Source organism: Stegostoma tigrinum, chromosome 26 (genome assembly GCF_030684315.1).
Source record: "Stegostoma tigrinum isolate sSteTig4 chromosome 26, sSteTig4.hap1, whole genome shotgun sequence".
NCBI lineage: Eukaryota > Metazoa > Chordata > Chondrichthyes > Orectolobiformes > Stegostomatidae > Stegostoma > Stegostoma tigrinum.
In genome coordinates this window covers 11,889,499-11,911,392 of record NC_081379.1, presented here as the reverse complement: position 1 = coordinate 11,911,392, position 21,894 = coordinate 11,889,499, and the positions used below count along the sequence as shown (strand labels likewise).

At 40.2% G+C, this 21,894-nt stretch overlaps 1 protein-coding gene across 4 annotated transcripts in view; it reads left to right on the top strand.

The window, feature by feature from the left end:
* The window catches only part of acacb (acetyl-CoA carboxylase beta), a 117,397-nt gene that overhangs the window by 58,466 nt on the left and 37,037 nt on the right, over window positions 1-21,894 (top strand). For all 4 annotated transcript variants that reach the window (XM_048555998.2, XM_048555999.2, XM_048556000.2 and 1 more), the window contains 8 exons: window positions 1,509-1,622; window positions 2,860-2,949; window positions 5,396-5,514; window positions 13,233-13,370; window positions 17,293-17,392; window positions 19,338-19,445; window positions 21,074-21,130; window positions 21,263-21,304. In XM_048555998.2, the coding sequence (XP_048411955.1) occupies window positions 1,509-1,622; window positions 2,860-2,949; window positions 5,396-5,514; window positions 13,233-13,370; window positions 17,293-17,392; window positions 19,338-19,445; window positions 21,074-21,130; window positions 21,263-21,304 (768 nt within the window). The remainder of the gene's footprint in view (window positions 1-1,508; window positions 1,623-2,859; window positions 2,950-5,395; window positions 5,515-13,232; window positions 13,371-17,292; window positions 17,393-19,337; window positions 19,446-21,073; window positions 21,131-21,262; window positions 21,305-21,894) is intronic.

The window sequence follows — 21,894 nt, the reverse complement described above, 5'->3', positions numbered from 1 at the left end:
AGGAGTCGCATTCAAATTTTAGAAAACCGAGAAAGTAGAAGAGGGAACATTTGTTTTCAGTTTACAGAAAAACTGCTTGTGAGAAACCATTGGAAGTAATTTGTGGTGTTAGTCAGATAATTAATAATCTGCAGGAATTTAATGTGTAATATGTAGCAGCTGACACAAATAATTTAATTGGACATATAGTAGAAAATGGGAGTTAAACAAGACCAGGTGGTACTTATCAGTGTGTGGATACCATGGTTGCACCAGTGTACTTCCCCATTTTACTGATTTAAGCTACATTTACAGAGAGGGTTATTCATGGCCACACAATTGCCCATAGAAGTGGGGAGAGTCTGTCAGAATTACTTTTTGGAACATTGTACGTTATATGATTAGTGCATCATCGCATAATTGGAGGACAGTAGAGAGGTCAATTGCAGAAAGTGCATTATGTGGGGAAGCTATAAGGTTTGAAGAGAAAAAGAGACATCTTTTAAATATGATTAAATAAATTAAGATGAAATAGCAGAATGATTTCATCTTTATAATTGGGCAAATCTATGTAAGAGTGACCATATTTATATTTATACCTCAGTTTGTCCATCTTAATTTCTGTTGCCAAAATGGACACATTTCCCTCCCTAGTTTTTCTCAGTGTTATCAGTGCTAAATAAAAGAATTATGTTAAAAGCCAGCTGTGATTCACAACCTGGATTTCCAGTACTTGACCCCATTTTCCTGTTTGCTATATCTTGAATCTGAGGAGAACAGATATCAAGCTCAATGCATTCATACACTGCTGAGATCAATTTTTTGGAGGCTATGAATGTTGTTGTGGCAAAATATTTAGTCTGTTCTAAGTTGGTTTGTTCTCATGACTCTGTTTATTGGCAGCAATGATGTTTTGGGGAAACATTTGTTCAGTGTAATTTTCCTCTAGTCATGAATGAAAGAATACAGCAATTCCTGTTTGAGCTCCACTAGCCGCCCTCTCTTGATGGCACTGATTTAAGTGGTGGTAAATGAAATAATTCCACAAAGGCTAGTGACCCATCACCAAGTCGCCCTATATTTATACGTGGAAAATTCTTGACACTGATCTTCCTCCCTCAGACCCAACTCTGTGTGTCAGGATTTCTGACGCTGCTGTTTTTATCTGTCAGCCAGGGCTTCCTGATGACCTTGTTACAATCGCTACAGTAAAGTTCCACATGTGCCCTATGCAAACAACAATTTTGCTCACATTGTCCCAGGTGGCTGGCAGTTTATTCAATCTTGTGGACCATCACATTTGAACTTGAATCACTTCTTACCTGACTGACTTCTGACATGGCAGAGACTAGGGGATAACCCTCACTGCTATCACCGTACCATTTTGTACCTCCATCCTGGGCTGATCTGTTCTTGGATGACTTCTAGTTTCCCAGTCATTGTGAATGAATTGTGGTATCTTACTGTGACTTTGGCTGAAACCAGCTATTTTGCTGCTTTCTGCTAAAATTGCTCTTTAATGTTTTTAGGTTTTGATTGCATCACACCTGCCCTCCTATGAACTACGGCATAATCAAGTGGAGTCCCTTTTCCTGTCTGCTATTGATATGTACGGCCACCAGTTCTGTCCTGACAATTTAAAAGTGAGTTTGAGACTATAGCATTGGATTTCTATTGTGATTCGATTTTGTTACATAATTTGTTTTCTCAAGTCACTGAAATAAACTAATTGTCTGCACTAAGGCAATTAAAGGATACAGGGATTGAACAAGAAAGTGAAGTTTAAGTAGGAGTTAAACAATGATCCTACTGAGTGACATAGTAGGTCTGACGGGCTATATTGCCTATTCCTTTTTCATATGTTCTTATGTTCATTAGCATGGCAACAACTGAGCAGCCTCCCAAAGGATGAAAAGTTATTCTGAGGCTGTTCTTTTACATGACACTTCATAGAAGACTGGAAGCACTTGCCCTCACATCCAATTCCTTGGTCAAGAACATTGTTTGGGCTAAATTATCTGGTCACAATCTCATTTCCATTTATGGAATCTTGCTGTAGTCAAATTGACAGCCACCTTTCCTGCATTACAACAAGGACTACATTTCAAAAAATACTTCCTAGGCTGTAAAATGCCTTGGGATGTCCAGTGGCCATGAAAGTACCAGATAAATGGCAGGGCTTTTTTTAAGAGCTAATGAAATGCCTTTGAATTGTAGCTATTGTTGTAATCTAGGAAACGGGGAAACTAATATATGCTAAAGCTGTCACTGTGGAATAAACTTTAAAGTAGAGGCAATCCATGCATTGCAAGCAGGTTCCGTTTTTGAGTCTGTTTGCAAGTTGATTTGTACCCAAGTTGGAACACTGCGCAGGACAATATAACGGAGCAGTTCCTAAATACAGGGTATGAGATCGCATACTTAAGTCTGATGTTTATAAATCAGGGATGCCCTGGAAAGGAGTGGATCACAAAAACTGGAATAATTTAAGCTGCTACAATTAAGAGATGTTATGATCTCTCTGAATACATGACCTATGATGGTTGATTGAGCTTTTGCATTTGTTATAATTGTTATATCACTAGGGGTTGGCAGAACCAGCAATTGGCTGAAGTTGGTGATTTTTGTCTGTGCCGGGTGTTGTTGCATTTTGTAACATCTATAATTTATTGCTCATGAAATAGTTTTTTCCAATATGATTGAGGTGTATATGATGTTCCAATGGCTACTTACGCAGTTAAAGTATATGACAATTGTCTGGAGCATAAAGAGTACAATTTATTTTTAAAATTCTGAAATTTGAAGCATTGTGTTTTCATTTTGTTGGGCCAAGAAGGGATTAATGGACCAAAGACCCATTCTATTGTTGTTTGGCTTTAGAAACTGATCCTCTCAGAGACCTCCATTTTTGATGTTTTGCCCAGCTTCTTCTACCATGTCAATCAGGTTGTACGGATGGCAGCTCTTGAGGTAAGATCATAATTTACTGAAAATATTTTATGGTTCAATTGCGTTACTGAATTAATTATAGGTTTTATAATTAGATCCCATCTTTACTTAAATGAAAAGGTTTCATTTTTGTTTACAGTTTTCTCCACTTGTGCCCACTGGCTATTATTGCTAAGTAATACCAAATGTGGTCCTTTGAAATCTCACCCAGATAATTACACAGATTCTGAGCAAAAGATATCAATTTCAAAATCCTTATGTGATTTTCTGCTTTTCAGGTGAATAACATTTTCTAATCCATCATTCCTTAATCAATGATGGAAATTCATAACTATGCATTTAGGATGATAATTGCTATATATCACACAATTAAACCCTTATACCAAGAATATGAAAACAATGAATACAATTGCTTACACCATAACAAAGAATGTGGAAATTGTTAAGTACTATGAGTTGTTCCTGAATTGTGGGCTAATTTCCATCACTTTTACTCATTCAACTGCCTCATTATCCTGAAGCATATTTAGCTGTTCTTGACTTTACGTTATTGCCTAAACAGCGAGTATTGGTTTATTTAGCCATGAAGGTATTACATCTGTGTCCAATCCTGTCTTTATTGTTGGTCTCGATCTTGGGTGTTACTGTTCCAAACAGGATGCATTAATTTGTTATTCTCCCAGTGAGAAAGGATGAGCTGAACCCCTCCCCTCTGTTCATTCACCTGCCCCTTTGTTGGTTTGTGAGAAAACATGAAGAGTGAGTTTATTAATTACTAAACATGAGAAGAATTAGTAACACAACACAGACACTGAAATTAGCAGTTGAGCTCAGTGCTAAAAGATAAAATTTGAAAAATAGGTATGTGGATCAGTCTTAGAATTGTTAGCGAAGAACAGATATTTCAACGATGCAAAAGTTGCAGTCGGGGTTACTGGTAGCGTTTTGTGTTGGTAATTGAACAATCAATATCAAGGTTCTTAGTTTTGTAGCTTTGTTGAAATTCTGTCGTTCTGGTTCCTTTTCGACCAGAGCATTCATGGTGAGAAATAGTCCTTCTGTTGTCCTCTTTTCTTATAGCTGGTTTGTTGGCTGTTTGCCTTCTAAACTCCATGAGAGAGTTCTTTTCCTACAACTCAGGGGTGACTAGAGGATAGTTATTTGACTGAAACCCTACCAGCATGCAAAAGTCAAACTCAGGCTTACACATGGACCTCTTAGTCAACTAGCACACACAAGTTCCACTAGTATCCCCCTCCAGTAGAGTTCAAACTAGCTTTTTCAATTCTTGTCCTTGTGTATTGTTTAAAAGGCTGTGGGACTTTGCTCTGTTCTCCCATTGGAGAGAAGCAGGCTGAGAGGGGAATTAATAGAGACATACAACATGGTCAGGGGATTAGATAGAGTCTTTTTCCGAGGATGATTGCGTCAGCTTGTACGAGGGTGCATAGCTACAAATTGAGGGGTGATAGATTTAAGACAGATGTCAGAAGCAGGTTCTTTACTCAGAGAGTGGTAAGGGCGTGGAACGCCTTGCCTGCCAATGTAGTTAACTCAGCCACATTATGGGCATTTAAACAGTCCTTGAATAAGCATATGGATGGTGATGAGATAGTGTAGGGGGAGGGACTTAGATTAGTTCACAGGTCGGTGCAACATCGAGGGCCGAAGGGCCTGCTCTGTGCTGTATTGTTCTATGTTCTAAAAACACAAGATGTGCCTGTAGTTTGGTATGTAATCTGTAGGGAATAGTATGCTGTTGAGCAAAACTTAATCAACCCCTCCTTGTCTTTGTAGCCACAAGAAATATTCCCTTTATCTCCTTGAAAGGTTATTATTTGAAATTAGCTTCACATCTTTAGGTGTGCCATTCCATGGATCTCTTCCTGTCCAGAAAGCAACTTATTTTCAGCAGTAGCTCTTTTTGGCTGTATCAGTTCTCTTTTTTTAAAAAAAAGACAGATATTGAAATTACAAGATAAAAATGTCCAAAGTACTTTGAGGTTCTGACTAATGGTCTATTACATCATCCAGACACTAGATAGCACTTAAAAAGGATAGCCTTTTTTTTCAACATTTTCCCTTTATTCAGTTTCACCTTCCTTAGTCTATGGTTATTAACACCAACTGAAGCACCACCACTGTCATTCTGGCTGCAAACAAATAACTCGAACTTTCCAGATATGGGATTGATTTGTACATTGATCCATTAGAAAAGCTCTGATAACTCTCTTTATGAAGAGAACTCAGTTGTGTGAAAACCTCAACAGTATCTCAATGATCAAAAAATAGAGAACAAAAACAATTTTAGGGCTCCTTTCACCCCTCTGATGAGCTGATAGCTTCTACCAAATTGGCACTTGCTGAGGTCTTTACGCTCTTGTTTCATTACTATTTCTTCACGAAATTTTTGGTTTAATACTGAATATTCAGTTTACCAGATGATATTTCTTTTTTTATGTGAAAGGTATATGTGCGGAGAGCATACATTGCCTACGAACTCAATAGCGTACAACACCATCAACTGCGCAATGACATTTGTGTGGTGGATTTCCAGTTCTTACTTCCTTCATCTCACCCAAACAGGTACTGCAAGATTTAGGCCAAACTCGAAATAATAATTTGTATGTGCATATATTGCTTATCCTTTTCAAATTTTGCTTGTTGTGGAACTGTTAAGGTTCAAAAAATGCTTTCCCTCCATTGGCTGTGCTCAATTTTGTTATTGGCGAATGTGTACCGTATTGACATATATACCGGGGGGGGGGGGGGGTGCAAAGCATTCAGTGGAGAATAGCCCCTGAAAATAGACATGGGATTGTAATGTACGGTTAACTGCCCCCATTCAATGTAACATAGGCAGCGTGCCCATTGCCACCTCACTTTAACCAGTGCTAGCCAAGTTGTTTATTGCCTGTGTGCATCAGAGGAAGCACAAAGTCATAATTTATTACATCATTTAATGCTAGTCTGCACTTTCGTGCAAAGGGGCGGTACGTTGTGCTTCGAGCAGGTGCTGGCAGTCAGGCAGGAAGTGAATCTCACGTCAAAAACAGTGGATAATGGCACAATATGGGAGAGAGAAAAATTTCAAGGTTTTCAGACAGTGCACTTGGAGAACTTGATGGAGGAGGTGGAAAATGCAAATGACACCCTGGATCCACAGGGAATCAGGATGCTTTCCAGATTCATGATTCATTTCAAAAGCAGTGGGGACTGATAGTCGTGGAAGTCAATGCTAAGTGTCAAGTGCCAATGCTGCAAGAAATTCAGTGACCTTACATGAACCGCCAAGGACAGTGAATACATCTTCATATGCCTATTTATGCCAATGCACCATCAGCTTTGACATTGCTCAATTCGCTGCACCCTCAATGTGGAGTTCAGAAGAATTAAGAGATATCTGATTAAGGTATATAAAATGCTAAAGGGAATCGATAAGGTGGACATGAATAATTGATCCCCCTTGTGGGACAGTCTTGAACAAGAAGTCGTAGATGTAGAGTGAGAGTAAGTGGTTCCAAACTGAGATGAGGAGAAACTATATCTTCGCAGGGTTGTGAATCTATGGAACTCACAGCCCAAGGGCGTGGTGAAGGCACAATCGATCAACAGAATCAGGAAAGAAATAGATATGTTTCTGATGAAAAGCAGGATAAAGGACTATGGGGAGTGGCAGCAAAGTGGAGTAGACAACAGGATAAAATCAGCCATGGTCATGTTAAATGGCAGAGCAAGTTCGAAGGGCTGAATTGCTTACTCCCGCTCCTAATTCCTATGTTTGTATCAGCACTTCACCTCGCCTTCATATACTTCATCTCAACTTCTCCCACCCACAGTTATCAATGGTGCTGTGAATCACTGGAAAGGTGTGTGATCATTCTGCTAGATTCCATCTGACAAGGGATAATAAAGTTTAATTGGTTCTCGCTGAAATAGCGTGCCTGAGTGATGTCATTTATTCAACAATGGACAGTTGATAGCAAACTTAAAGATGTTGCAATTCTCTTTAGTTCCATCCTGGAAGAAACCAGAACATTTCATTGTCACCTTTGCAGCCCCTGACAATACATTCACTGCCTGTTCTGAGCTGGCAAATTTCAGTGACAATGTCCTTACTGAAGTGCAGACCTCTCATCTGACGTTCCACCATAATTTATCATGGTGTTACCTCACATCTACATAGGTGACCTTTGCACCTGGAGATGTTGAATAGCAGCTGATCTTTTTGATTGTTATTGATACTAAAGAATGCAGGGAGGAATTAAGTGCCATCAGATCACAAGAGAAGTAGTATTAGACAAACCAATGGAGCTAAAGGCAGGTAAGTCCCTGGTACAGTTGTCTTGCATTCTAGCAGTCTAAAACAAGTAGCTACAAAGAAAGTGGATGAATTTGTTGTGGTTTTTCCAAAATCTTCAGATTCTGAAGTAGCACCAGAGGATAGGAAACACTCAATATGACACCCTATTGAAAAAGGGAGGTGAAAAGCAGGTATCTGTCGGGTGATTAGGCTAACATCTCAAAACTCGCTAGGCTAACATCTGTTGTTGGAAAAGTGTTGGAATCAATTGTTAAAGAAGTAATAGCGGCGCATCAGGAAAATCATAATCTGATCAAGCAGAGTCAGCACAGCTTACTGAAGGGGAAATCGTACATAAGAACATCGAACATTACAGCGCAGTACAGGCCCTTTAGCCCTCGATGTTGCGCTGACCTGTGAAACCAATCTGAAGCCCATCTAACCTACACTATTCCATTATCATCCATATGTTTATCCAATGACCATTTAAATGCCTTTAAAGTTGGCAAGTCTACTACTGTTGCTGGCAGGGCATTCCACACCCTTAATACTCTCTATGAGTAATTTACCAAAGTTTTTTGAGGAAGTTTCAACTTCCTGAGCTCAATATGAGGATAGAGGGGAACCAGTAAATGTGCTATACTTGGGCAGATGGCATTTGACAAGCTACCTCACAAAGGTTGAAGCATAAGATATGGGCCCATTGTGTTGGAGGTAGTTTATTGGCATGGATAGAGAACTAGCTAATGGGCAGGAAACAGCAATTATAAGGGGATAAGGGCTGTCTTTCAGATTGGCAATATGTAAATAGTGGGGTTCCATGGGCATCACTGCTGGGACCACAACTGTTTGCAATATATATTAATGGTTTGGAGGAAATGACAAGTTTGTGGAGGACACAAAGGTTGACTGGATGTTTGACAGTAAAGAGGAAGGCCTTAGGAAGGTTAGGGTGGCTTGGTCAGATGGACAGACAGTAGCAGATGGAACTTAACTCTGAATCATGTGAGGTGATGCACTTGGGAAGAAGGAATGAGACAAGGGGATGTGGAATGAATGGTAGCACACTATAAAGCTCCTAAGAACAAAGGGATCTTGGAGTGCTTGTTCACATTGCTGATGATGCGGGACAAATTAATAGGGTAATTAAGAAGACATACAGATGCTTGCCTTTATCAGATGTGGCATAGGTTATAAGAGCAGGGAGGTCATGTTGGAGCAGGGCGTTGGCAATGTGGATAGAAAACAGCTGTTCCCCTTATTTGAAAGATCAATAAAATGGGAAGTTTGAGGTAAAAGGCAAATGATTTAACAAGAACTTTAGAAAAACATCTTTTACCCAAAGAGTCATTGGAATCTGGAATGCACTGCCTGGGAGGGTGATCAAGTCAGGAAACTTCACAACCTTTTAAAAAATATTTGGATGAGCTCTTGAAATGTTATAACATGCAAGGCTAGGGACCAAAGGCTAGAAAATGGGATGAGTGTAAATTTAGAGTAGTTTTTATTGGTACAGATTTAATGGGCTGAAAGGCCACTTCTGAACTATATGATTCTTTACAGAAGGAAGCAAATATACTATAGCCAAATTTCTGGATTGCACAAGAATGATGGAAAGGAAAGTGCAAGAGAGATGCAAACAGTTTACAGAAAGATATTGTTTTATTTCTTATTGTTCATGGGATGTGGGTATCATAGGTTAGGTATATGGGCGAAAGGTTGGCGAATAGAATATAATGTAGGAAAATGTGAGGTTATTTATTTCAGAAAAAAAGAGCAAAAGAACAAAATATTGTTTAAATGGAGAAAAACCACAACACAACGGGATTTGGGTCTACTTGTGCATGAAACACAGAAAACTAGCACACAGATGCAGCAGGTAATCAGGAAAATTTATGGAATGTTGGCCCTTATTTCAAAGGGGTTGGAGTATATGAGTAGGGAAGTTGTATTGCAATTGTACAAGGTGCTGGTGAGAGCACATATGGAATACTGTGAGTACTTTTGGACCTCGTATTTAAGGAAGTTCAGAGAATGTTCACCAGGAGGATTTTAAGTTCTGGTTTTAAAGGACAGTCTCATGAGCAAAAGCTAAACAGGTTGGGTCTCTACTCACTGAAGTTTAAAAGAATGAAAGGTGATCTATTGGAACATATAGGATTCTTAAGGGGCTTGGCAGGGTAGGTGCTGAGACAATGTTTCCTGTCATGGGAGGAGCCGAGGATCAGAGGGCACAGTCTCAGAATAAAGGGACATCCATCTAAGAGTGAATAAGGAGGAATTTCTTCTCTCACAGGCTTGTGAAGCTTTGAAACTCCTTGCCATAGAGAGCTGTGAGAGTAGTGGCCTTGTGGATACTTAGGGCTGAGATAGAGAGATTCATGATCGATAGAGGCATCATGCTTACGGACAAAGGGCAGGAAAGTAGACATGAGGGATGTTGAATCAGCCATGATCCTATTGAATGGTTTAGGAGGCTTGAGGACCTACTTGTACTTCTACAACATACTTCTGTTCCCTATCTTCTGGCCTTATGATGTATGGGATGTGGGTGTCATTAGACTACGCCGGTATCATTTATTATCCAAGTCTAATTACTTTTCAGAATCTGGTGATGAGGTACCTACTCGAACTGTAGTTTATGTCATTGTGTAGGTATACCTGTAACAGTTTTGAAGAGACCTCCAAGATTTTAATCGAGTGACAGTGAAGGGACAGCAATACAGTTCCAAGACAGGATAGTGTGGTTTGGAAAGAATTTGCAAGCGGTAGTGATATTGCCATGCTTAGTTTACTGTGGTCTTTCTAGATCATATAGACAAGACCCAGGAGAAGGTGCTGCTGTTCATGCTAGACACCAGTGCTTGTGCCTTCAGTGTGTGCCCAGGCTTCAGTAGCAGTCACCCTCTAATCAGAGCAAAATTATCCCTATATTTTACATAAGATAGAGTTTGTGTGGAGCTGCTCCTCCAATCACAGGACTTAGATGAGATGTTTCTCCTAGCCAAGGAATACAATCTCAGGATAAGGGGTAGACCATTTAAGAGTGATATGAGGAGGAATTTCTTCCCTTAGACCATGGTGACACTTTAGAATCCTCTATTCCAAGATGGCTGTAGAAACTCGATCATTGAGCATTTTTTAAACAAGCAATAGAGTTTTGAATACAAATGACAACCAGGACATATGGAGATAGTGTGGGAAAGTGGCATTGGGCTGGATGATCAGCTGTGATCTAATTGAATGGTAGAACAGCTTGATGGGCTGAATGGACTATACCTGTTCCTTTGCAATCATTGTTTTTAATTCTAGGCACTAGAAGGATGTGAAGTATGATCCCACTAGTCCAAAGCAGATAAGGTTTGAAGCTAATTACCATATTCCGTATACCCCCAGTACAGCGCTATCTCATATCAACTAACCTCACATGAACTAATGATTGATCATTTAGGCCTTTGTGGTGTCATTCAATACTGCACCATGTATGGTGACCTCCCAGATATTGGAGTGTTACAAATATGTTTCTTTCAGAAAAGCATTCAACTTTTTGTTGGTTTATGCACTGAATGCATGTTTATTTACCAAATAGTGTGTTTTGTTGTGTATTGCCTTGGCTGAAGTGATTGTAACTACATTTACAATGTAGCTTAACTTTTTGTATGTTAAATGTTCAATTTCAGAGGAAGCTATCCTAGCCTTTACAGGTAGAGGAAAGCTCATCTATTTATCTCATGGATCATAAGAAAAGAATGCTGTCTTGCAAATACCTAACTGAATTGGTGAAAAATTAAGGGAATGTAGAATCAAAGACCAGGATTGGCTGTGCCATTGTTTGGCTATTACTAACTTGAAGTTGAGTGTGATAATGGGAACTGCAGATGCTGGAGAATCCAAGATAACAAAGTGTGGAGCTGGATGAACACATCAGGCCAAGCAGCATCTCAGGAGCACAAAAGCTAACGTTTCGGGCCTAGACCCTTCATCAGAGAGGGGGATGGGGAGAGGGAACTGGAATAAATAGGGAGAGAGGGGGAGGAGGACCGAAGATGGAGAGAAAACAAGATAGGTAGAGAGGAGAGTATAGGTGGGGAGATAGGGAGGGGATAGGTCAGTCCAGGGAAGATGGACAGGCCAAGGAGGCGGGATGAGGTGGTAGGTAGGAAATGGAGGTGCGGCTTGAGGTGGGAGGAAGGGATGGGTGAGAGGAAGAACAGGTTAGGGAAGCAGAGACAGGCTGGGCTGGTTTTGGGATGCAGTGTGGGGAGGGGACGAGCTGGGCTGGTTTTGTGATGCAGTCGGGGAAGGGGAAGAACTGGGCTGGTTTTGGGATGCAGTAGGGGAAGGGGAGATTTTGAAGCTTGTGAAGTCCACATTGATACCATTGGGCTGCAGGGTTCCCAAGCGGAAATGAGTTGCTGTTCCTGCAACCTTCGGGTGGCATCATTGTGGCACCGCAGGAGGCCCATGAGGGACATGTCGCCTGAGGAATGGGAGGGGGAGTTGAGATGGTTCGTGAAGTTGAATTGGTTGGATTTGAAAATACTACACCTGGGCGAAAAGGAATGTGATTGGATTACTTTCTTTTAATAAATATGAAAGTAAACTAATAAAATAATTGAGCTATGTTTGTGTTAATACTTAAAATAAATTGGTGCATAATTTGCAAGTTTTGTGTCAAGTCTTTCAGACTAATGCTGTTTGTTGGATAGTATAGAGGGAAATTCACTTGACGTCCTATTCATTTTTCACCCTCTACTGAAATTTGTTCTATCTCCATTACCTCTTATTAATCCATCAGTAATTGGATTATTGTCAGTGTGAAAAGTCTTTTACTTTTCTATGTTTTCTAACTCAATCCTGTTCAAATCAAGCCCTCTCTACCTCTCAAAAGCTTGCCAGTTTTGATCTGCAAACTCTTATACAATGTGTGCAAAAGTTTCAAACGTGCATGTCTCTCACAACTTTCTTGAAATTGCTCTTTTGCAACAATTTTAAACTAGTTTTGAAATCGTTTTGCAGCAGGGTAATATTTCATGATTCATCAGTATTAATTATTTCATTGTTTCTGAGAACTTGCAGCATCACCAGCGTTGAAAAGAGAAAAGTAATTCCAGCATCAGTGGTTAGGTGAAAGAAGCTTTCATCTTTAGAAGTCTGTAGGAGATGAGAAATTCTGCATCTGGGCAAAATTAAAGTTGGAAACTGCTGTGTAGTTAAGGTTTGATTTTACCAACAATGAAAGAGAGAGAATTGGTCTGGTGGTGTAAGGTTGGGATTCTCTTCTCTAAACCTTTCCTCCTCTTTTGCCTCCTTTCAGATGTTCCTGTAAACAAATTTCTTTTTCATCCATGTTTGGCCAAATAGCCCTTCTGTGGGCTGCTGCTTTTTCTCATAACTCTTCTGTGAAATTTTGTATGCCATTTGTGATGTAAATGCAAATTGTTTCTCTTGATAAATTTTTAAAACCCCCTCAATAAGCAAGCAAAATACCCACTGGTTTATGAAACTGTGATACTTCATGATTCTTCATTTTGTTTGCTATATTTCCACCACAGAATTGAAGAGCGGAAAATAATATGTACTAAAGGATATGAAGTTTCTAAAATGAAATAAATTAAAATTCTCCAAGTAATGTGCTTTTAGTATTTTGTGGTTGAGGCTTAAAAAGGAAACACAGGTACTATAACCATACGTTAGGTTCGGAGTCCAAGACATTATGCTTTATTTTTTGCAACGTTGTGTTCCATTACCGGGAACATAGAAAGTATCTTTCCTTTTCAGAGCATTCTGTGCTCATGTTTTTCTCACTGGGTTGCTGTTTCCGCTCAAAGTGTCAACAGTGAAATACGTTTGTTTGTCTGGAATTAAGACCTTTTGCAAGTGGTTCTGCATTAACCTGGTTCTAATGCAGCACACTGAAGCTAGCATAAACAAGGGTTAAAGTTTCTCTGTTTGCAAACAGTTTTGTCGATCTGATTTAGTTCTTTTGTTAAATCTGTAGGATGTGTGTTCCAACTAGCATAGTCCACTATGACCTGAATCGACAAAGCAATGACCTCTTCCTAACTAGCATGCCATCTTCTGTATGTCAGCGAATGGGACTCATGGCTGCATTTGAAGCATTTGAAGATTTAGTTAAGTGAGTATTATCTCAATTAAGAGTGCACAAGAATTATCCATGTATGTTTTTGATTTTTAATAATATTCTTTTGCAGTATATGGCCATTGCTGGTAAGGCCAGAATTTGTTGCCCCCAGGTAATTGCCTTTGAGAAGGTAATGATAAGCAAGCCTTCCTAAACCACTGTAGCCCATATGGTTTTAATACTCCTTCAGCACTGTTGGGAAGGGAATTATGACCCAGTGACGTTGATAGTAGACAACAAAGTGTGGAGTTGGATGAACACAGCAGGCCAAGCAGCATCTTAGGAGCACAAAAGCTCTAGGAAAGGCCTAGACCCTTCATCAGAAAAGTGGGAGGAGAAGAGGATTCTGAAATAAATAGGGAGACAGGGGAGGCAGATAGAAGATGGAAAAAGGAGAAGATGGGGTGAGAGGAGACAGACAGGTCAAAGAGGCAGGGTTGGAGCCAGTGAAGGGGAATGTAGGTGGAGAGTTAGGGAGGGGATAGATCAGTCCAGGGAGAACGGACAGGTCAAGCGGGCTTGAGGTGCGAGGAAAGGTTAGGGAGGCGGGGACTAGCTGGGACGGTTTTGGCATATGATCGGAGAGGGGAGATTTTGAAACTTGTGAAATCCACAGCAGCCTTATTACCCCTGCAGCCCAAGGGTATCAACATGGACTTCACAAGCTTCAAAATCTCCCCTCCTCCAACCACATGCCAAAACCAGCCCAGCTAGTACACGCTTCCCTAACCATTCCTCCCACCTCAAGCCCCACCCCCATCTCCTACCCCTAACATCATCCCGACCCCTCCTCCCTGGACTGACCTATTCCCTCCCTAACTCCCCACCTACATTCCCCTTCACTAGCTCTAACCCCGGCTCTTTGACCTGTCTGTCTCCTCTCACCCTATCTTCTCCTTTATCCATCTTCTATCCACCTCCCCCGTGTCTCTATTTATTTCAGAATCCTCTTTCCCTCTCCCATTTCTGAAGAAGGGTCCCGACCCGAAACGTCAAACTTTCCTGCCCCTCTGATGCTGCTTGGCCTGCCGTGTTCATCCATCTTCACACTGTGTTATCTCAGGTTCTCCCGCATCGGCCATTCCTACTACCTCTGTAACAACGTTGATAGTACTTTGATATTGCTCCCAAGTCAGGATGGTGAGTGATTTGGAGGGTAAATTGTAGGTGGTGATGCTGTCCTTGTCATTCCAGTTGGTAACAGGGTTGGAAGTTGCTGTAGAAGAACACTGCTGTGTTTCTGAAATGCATCTTTTAACTTGTACGCTCACTTGCCACTGTATGTTAGTGTTGAAGGGAGAACGTTGAAGCCTTTAGATGGGGTGTCAATCAAGAGGACTTCTTTGTCATGGATGGTGTCAAACTACATGAGTGCTCTTAGAGTAAGCTCCTTCAGCCATTGGTATTCTACCACACTCCTTACTCATGACTCTTAGATAGTAAACAGGTTTTGAGAGTCTGGAGGTGACTTATTCTTCATAGACGTTATAGCATGTAGCCTGACTTGTAGCTGTAGAATTTATACAGCTGGCCTGTTTCACCTTCTGATCAATGGTAACAACCAAGATGTTGATAGTAGGGAAGATTCAATAATGGGGGTGCCCATAAATAAATGCCGACCTATTATCCTACTCTTAAGATCAAACAACCATGCATAACCCTACATTTTACTATCATACACGTGCCCATCCAAGAGTAGCTTAAATGTCCCTAATGTATCTGACTCCACTCACACCATTGGCAGCACATTCCACACACCCACCGCTCTCTGTGTAAAGAACCTATCTCTGACATCTCCCCTATACCTTCCTCCAATCACCTTAAAATTGTGCCCCCTTGTAATAGTCATTTCCACCCTGGGAAACAGTCTCTGGCTACCCACTCTATCTATGCCTCTCATCTTGTACACCTCTATCAAGTCACTTCTCATCCTTGTTCGCTCGAAAGAGAAAAGCACTAGCTCCCTCAACCTTTCTTTGTAAGACCTGCTTTCCAGTCCAGGAGCATCCTGGTAAATCTCCTCTCTAAAGCTTCTACATCCTTTCCATAATGAGACGACCAGAACTGAACACACTGTTCCAAGTGTGATCTAACCAGGGTTTTGTAGAGCTACAGCAAGATCCCTCTGTTCCTCCACACTGCCAAAAATCCTGTCATTAACTGTGTATTCTTCATTCAAATTCGACCTTCCAAAGTGAATCACTTCGCACTTTTCCAGGTTGAATTTCATTTGCCCAGCTCTACATCCTGTCAATGTCCCGTTGCAACCTACAACAGCCCTCCACTCAACACTACCAACCTTCGTGTCATCGGCAAACTTACTAATCCACCCTTCCGCTTCCTCATCCAAGTCATTTATAAAGATCTCAAAGAGCAGAGATCCCAGAACAGATCCCTGGGGAACACCACTGGTCACTGTGCTCCAGGCTGAATACTTTCCATCTACTACCGCCCTCTGTCTTCTATTGGACAGCCAATTCTGTATCCAGACGGCCAAATTTCCCTGAATCCCTGCCTCCTTAGTTTCCGAATGATCAAATGCCTTGCTAAAATCCATATACACCACATCCACTGCTCTACCTTCATCAATGTGTTTTGTCACATCCTCAAAGAATGCATTAAAGCTTGTGAGACATGACCTGCCCCCCTCAAAGCTATGCTGACTGTTTCTAATCAAACTGTGCTTTTCCAAATAATCATAAACACTATCTCACAGAATCTTTCTCGTTTTCGCCCAGTTAATACTTCTGCAGCACTCGACTCCCTTCCTACTTATCTGTATTCGCTGTAGTCTCATGCCGTGATCTACTTCCTTCGTCATGTTCATGGCCATCCTTTGTGGTACTATCTGTGGTTCACAGGTTTGTTAATGGCACAAAACTTTAAGTCTCTACCTTTATCTTTAAGTTTGGAGTTATCTATGTGTAACATGTTGCTTGCCTCACATCTTTGTGATGGAATATTCAATCCCTGAACATCAAGGGGCTCAATGGTACTATTCTGACGCAATCTCTGAGGTCTTACTTTCACCTAGTCACAGAGACCAAACCAGATTATATATAAATTTGCATGATGCTTGCATTTCCAAGGTTGAGGTGAGTTTCAAATTTGACCATGCTGACTATCACTAAGACTTGTGGGTTGCAGCTTCACAAGATTATCTGAATCTACCTTCTGTTCATTGCTGCAGAAACTAGAATTATTTCTTTATCTCTAGATCTGATGTCTTAAATACCTTTTTACTGAGCTCCTCTCTCCATATCACCCAAAGCTCCAGCACTTGAGAACTATCCTCATGTTGTATCTTGCTCATTCATCAGCCTTATCCACACTGGCTCCCTTCATTCAACTATCCTTGACACGTGCCACCTTTGCACCTGCCTTCACATTCTATTAAGTACCCTTCCCATTTGCAACTTCAGGTTCCTTTCAATCCACTTTCCCTCCCACACAATTCTTCTTGAAACTAAATGGTCAACTTGCCTGCTATTACTAGCCAGAGGTGTAGAGGAATCTTTGAATTAAACATCGTCATTAACCTATAGTTTCAGAAGAAGAATGCAAAGAAAGCCTTTATTGTAAATGGCTATATATTTTTACTTAATACAAAATAGCAAATTTCCTGCTAAGCTATTGGAAAACCAAATTTGCATTTCTCTGTCGGCCAGTAGCATTTAAAACATTTCCTGAATGCATTTAAAAAGTAATCAAATATAACTGAAAGACAGTAGTGGATTTCGTTCACTGTTTCCATTCCATGTAGTACAAAAATAACTCCTACAATCAATAAATAATACTAGTGAAAACAAGCTAGATTCAGTGTATGTCTCAACTATAGGCTGAAACTGGCAATATAAATTATTTACTGTTTTCGATTATTAACCTGGCAATGAGTTGAATATTTGTACTTTTGAAGAAACTTTGAAGAAATGATTGCCTGCTTTGCTGACCCATTTCTGGACAGTCCACTGTTTTCTGAAACAAGATCCACCTTCTTTGACCAAACAGATATTAAGGTGAGTTATGATGCCCTAGCTTTATTTGATATGGTGTAATTTGAATTTTGTATTGTCACATTAACCTAGATACAATGAAAAGATTTGTTTTGGGTGCAGTACAAGCAGATCATGCCGCACAAAGTTCATCAAGGTAATAGAACAGAGCGAAAAATACAATATCAGGGCTGCAGAGAAGGTGCACAAAGAGTGATATCAGTATTAAATTTAAAATTTCAGAGGCCCTTTCAAAAGTTAACTAACAGTGGGAAAGAAGTTGTTCTTGAATCTCTTCGTACGTGTCTATGAGCTTTTGTATCTTGAGGTTGGAAGAGATTATAACTGGGGCAGAAGGGGCCTTTGATGTTGGCTGCCTTCCCGAGGCAGTAAGAGGTACAGATGGAAGGTTGGCTTGCATGATGGACTGATCTGTGTTCACAACTCTGTGCAGTTTCTTCCAGTCCTAGGCAGATGCTTCCTATGGTGCATCTATAAAATTAGCAACAATCTTTACAGCCATAACGAGGTGTAGAGCTGTATGAACACAGCAGGCCAAGCAGCATCAGAGGAACAGAAAAGCTGACGTTTTGGGTCTAGACCCTTATCTTAACAGCCATGCCTTATTTCTTTAGCCTCTTGAGGAAGTAGATGTGTTGTTGTGCTTTCTTGACGGTAGTGTCAATATGGGTGGTGATCATCACTCATAGGAACTTGACACTCTCAACCACCTCCACCTCAGTTCCTTTGATGTAGACAGGTCCCTGCCCTCCACCATTCTTCCTGGAGTCAATGACCAGCTCCTTTATTTTGCTGATGTTGAGGGAGAGATTGTTATCTTTACATCATGCACCATGGAATTATAGGTCTATAATATATGTCAGCTCAAGATGCAATATGTTTGTAAATTTTCAAACTAACAATTTAAAAGTATGGAAGTCAACTCAGAAATCCAGGAGAAAAAAGTTGAAAACTGAGAGAGAGACGATGTGTTAAGCTCAGAGGATCATGTTTAGGGATCTAAAACTTGAACATTTCAGGAGGTAGGAAATACAAGAACTTTGAGATCCTGAGGAAAAAAAATGACTTGGATTAGGATTGTGATGTGAATGCAGAAAAGTGTGAGGTGGTGTAATTAGTATATTGTGCCCAGTCATAGATACCTTCAAGGAGAATGTTCATATCAAGAGCAATATGCAGAAGAGATATAATAAAATGAAACTAAGGATTCATTACTTTAGAGGAGACTATGAAAGCTGGAATTTTCTTCAGTCGGATTAAGAAAATTTAGTAAGGCTTTTATAAAATAGTAGTATTTTCATTAGTTGATAAATTGATTATTCTTGAGCATTAATTTATATTGATAGCCAAATAAAAAAGCATGGAATTTTTCTTTTTGCAGAAAGCTTTTTATAGTATATATCTTACCAGAAATAATGGTAGAAGTGGAACTCAGAATGTTTTTTAAAAGCATTTTGGTTAAATTTGTGAAAAATTTAAAATTCAGAAGTATGTAGGAAAAATTAAGTGGAAAACAGACAATAGGTGTGGTTGAGTACAGGATAATGAATGATTGAGGTGGACGGTAGGTTGTATGCAGTGAGTTTTGAATAAGTCGGCATTTGAGTTGGAAGAATCAAAGTTGTAAATTAACGTACTTGAAGGGTTAAGCCTAAAAGCGATGGAAGCACTGGTGCCAGACAGCTGGATGGATTGAGTAGCCTTATTCTGTGCTATATATATAATTATTTCATTTTTAGAAAGAATGAGACAGGAAGGTCCATAATCGCAATGACCAATGAAAGTGAAGTATTTTACCATTTAGATACGAGAGAGGCATACATTTGCCACAGTAAATATGGATTTCCAGCGAACACATACCTGAGAACCTATCTGAAGTATACTCTGACCTGAAAATCAATTAGTAATAATAAATAAATATATCTTAAAACCTTGTTTGTTTAAACAGAGCTTGAAAGAGGAACCTATCCACATTTTGACTGTTGCCCTCAAAGAGGTTGATTCTGAGCAGGATGATGAACTAGTGCCTATCTTCAGCAAATTCTGTCAATCACAGGTATCTATATAATCAGCCTTGTTGATTTTACTTGTGAAAAGCCTCTAACCTATATCGGATGTTGCTTGTTGGTAGTACTCTCTCCTCTAAGTCAGAACATTGTGTGTTCAGATCCCTGTGACGCTGTGAAAAATACTATCTTTTGGATGAGATTTTAAACTGAGACCCCATGTGTCCCCCTCAGGAGGATGGAAACTATCCAACATCTCTATTTTGAAGAAGAATAGCAGAGTTATTCCTGTGGCCTGACCAAAATTTATCCCTAAATCAAATCCCAAAACAGGTTGTCAAGTCATTATCACATTACTATTTGTGGGAGATTGGCTGTCGTGTGTCTTACATTATAGCGACAGCGGTGGAAAAAGCACTTCATTGATTGTAACATACTTCAAATTGGCTGATGATCGTGAAGGATGCAAAATGACAAGGATTATTTTTCTTTTTTTCATTATAGTTAGGATTGCTGTCTCATGACATTTATACCTTTGTTGCTATTCATCGTACTTTTTTGACGAACAATGTAATCAAAGTAGATTCACTTTTACATTAAAAAAGTAAAAAATGATCATGAAACTTGACATTCAGGCACCCTGACTTAATAACTTCCAAATCCAATTACACTTTTAATTAGAGACAACACAGTGCGGAGCTGGAGGAACGCTGCAGACCAGGCAGCATCAGAGGAGCAGGAAAGTTGACGTTTCGGGTTGGACACTTCTTCAGAAATGGGGAGGGGGCAGGGAACAGGGAAATAAATAGATAGAGGAGGGGTGGGGCTGGGGAAGGTAGGTGGGATAGTGATAGGTGTGTGCCAGTAGGGAATGGTGGGGATTGGTCAGTGAGGTGGGAGGGGCAGATAGGTTAGAGAGAAGATGGACTGGTTGTGTTGGGTCAAGGAGGATGGGATGAGAGGGAAGATTGGAGATGCAGTGTGTCCGGGATTGGGGAGGTTTTAAAACTGGTGGATTCCATTTTCAAGCCATTGGGCTGTAGGCTCCCAAGGCAGAATATGAGGTGTCGCTCTTCCAGTTTGCTGGTGTCGTTGTGACATTGAAGGAGACCCAGGATGGAAATGTCACCCCAGGGAGTGGGAGGAGGAGTTAAAATGATTGTATGTCACAAACAACATCACCTACTGGTCGCCAGAGTTCAGATGCTCTCTGACCCTACGCTTGGTCTTAACGATGTAGAGGAATCCACATTGAGAGCAGCGGTTACTGTAGACCAAGTTGGTGGATGTGCAGATGAAAGCCCTGACTGATATGAAAGGTTTGTTTTGGGCCTTGAGTGGTGGTATAGGGGCAGGTGTAGCACTACTTGCCATCTCTACACCTTTAATTAGGTAATGTTTTTATCTTTACAATGTGTTTGGGAATATTATTCCAAGATATTTCTCTCTCTACTTGTTTAAATTTACAAGGTGGAAATATGACATACATAAATTCTTCTAATTTTTGCATGAACTTCTTAAACCAAGCTTATTCTTAACCAAGCTTATTACTTGCTAATTAAACCAATTAGCCAGAAATAATAATTATTAAAGCAGGCAATTTTAAAAATATTAACTTTCTAGTTTGGTTTTGCTGCCCATTAAAATCTTCAGTTGCTCCTTTTCCTTGTGTTTGTAGAAAGCACTTCTTTTTGACTACGGAATCAGACGAATCACCTTCCTAGTTGGGCAGAAGGCAAGTTTTATTTTCTAAACTGGTTAATTCATTTTGAAGAATTTTGCATCAAAGATTATTTTCTTCAGTTTTAAGTACTCACAACCTGACCTCTCCTTTTTGTTTCCTTCCCACTCTCTTTTTCCTCTACAGCGAGAATTCCCCAAGTACTTCACCTTCAGGGCCAGCGCTGAGGTACATGAAGCAATTTTGCTGCAAATAATAAGCCAACAAATATTGCATTTATGGGTTACGATTGTAACAATTTTGGAGCATGAGAAATGTTCTAAGTCTGCATGCCAGGCTCCCCTGTTATTACTGAGTTTATAAATCGATCCCATACAGAGCTGAAAGAATGGCAGATGCTGTAAATCAGGAACAAAAACAGAAGCTGAAAAAGCTGAGTCGGTCTGGCAACGTCTGTGAAGAAAAAAATCAGACCGGACGCGAAACGTTAAACTCTGATTTTTTTCTTCACAGATGCTGCCAGACCTGCCTGGCTTTTTCCAGCATCTTCTGTTTTTGTCCCACGAAGAGAGCTCTGCGTCTGTGTAAAAATTGTTGCATCTGTGAATGTTTTAAAAATCTCATAGTTTAATCTTTTCCCCCAATATTGTCCTCAGTCTTTAGTTTGAGAAGGCCTGGACTTCAAGAAGGGCTTTGACAAGGTGTCACATAGGAGGCTGCTGAGTAAGATAAGGGCCCATGGTGTTAGAGGTGTTGTGCTAGCATGGATAGAAGATTGGCTGTCTTGCAGAAAGGAGAGAGTGGGGATAAAAAGGTCT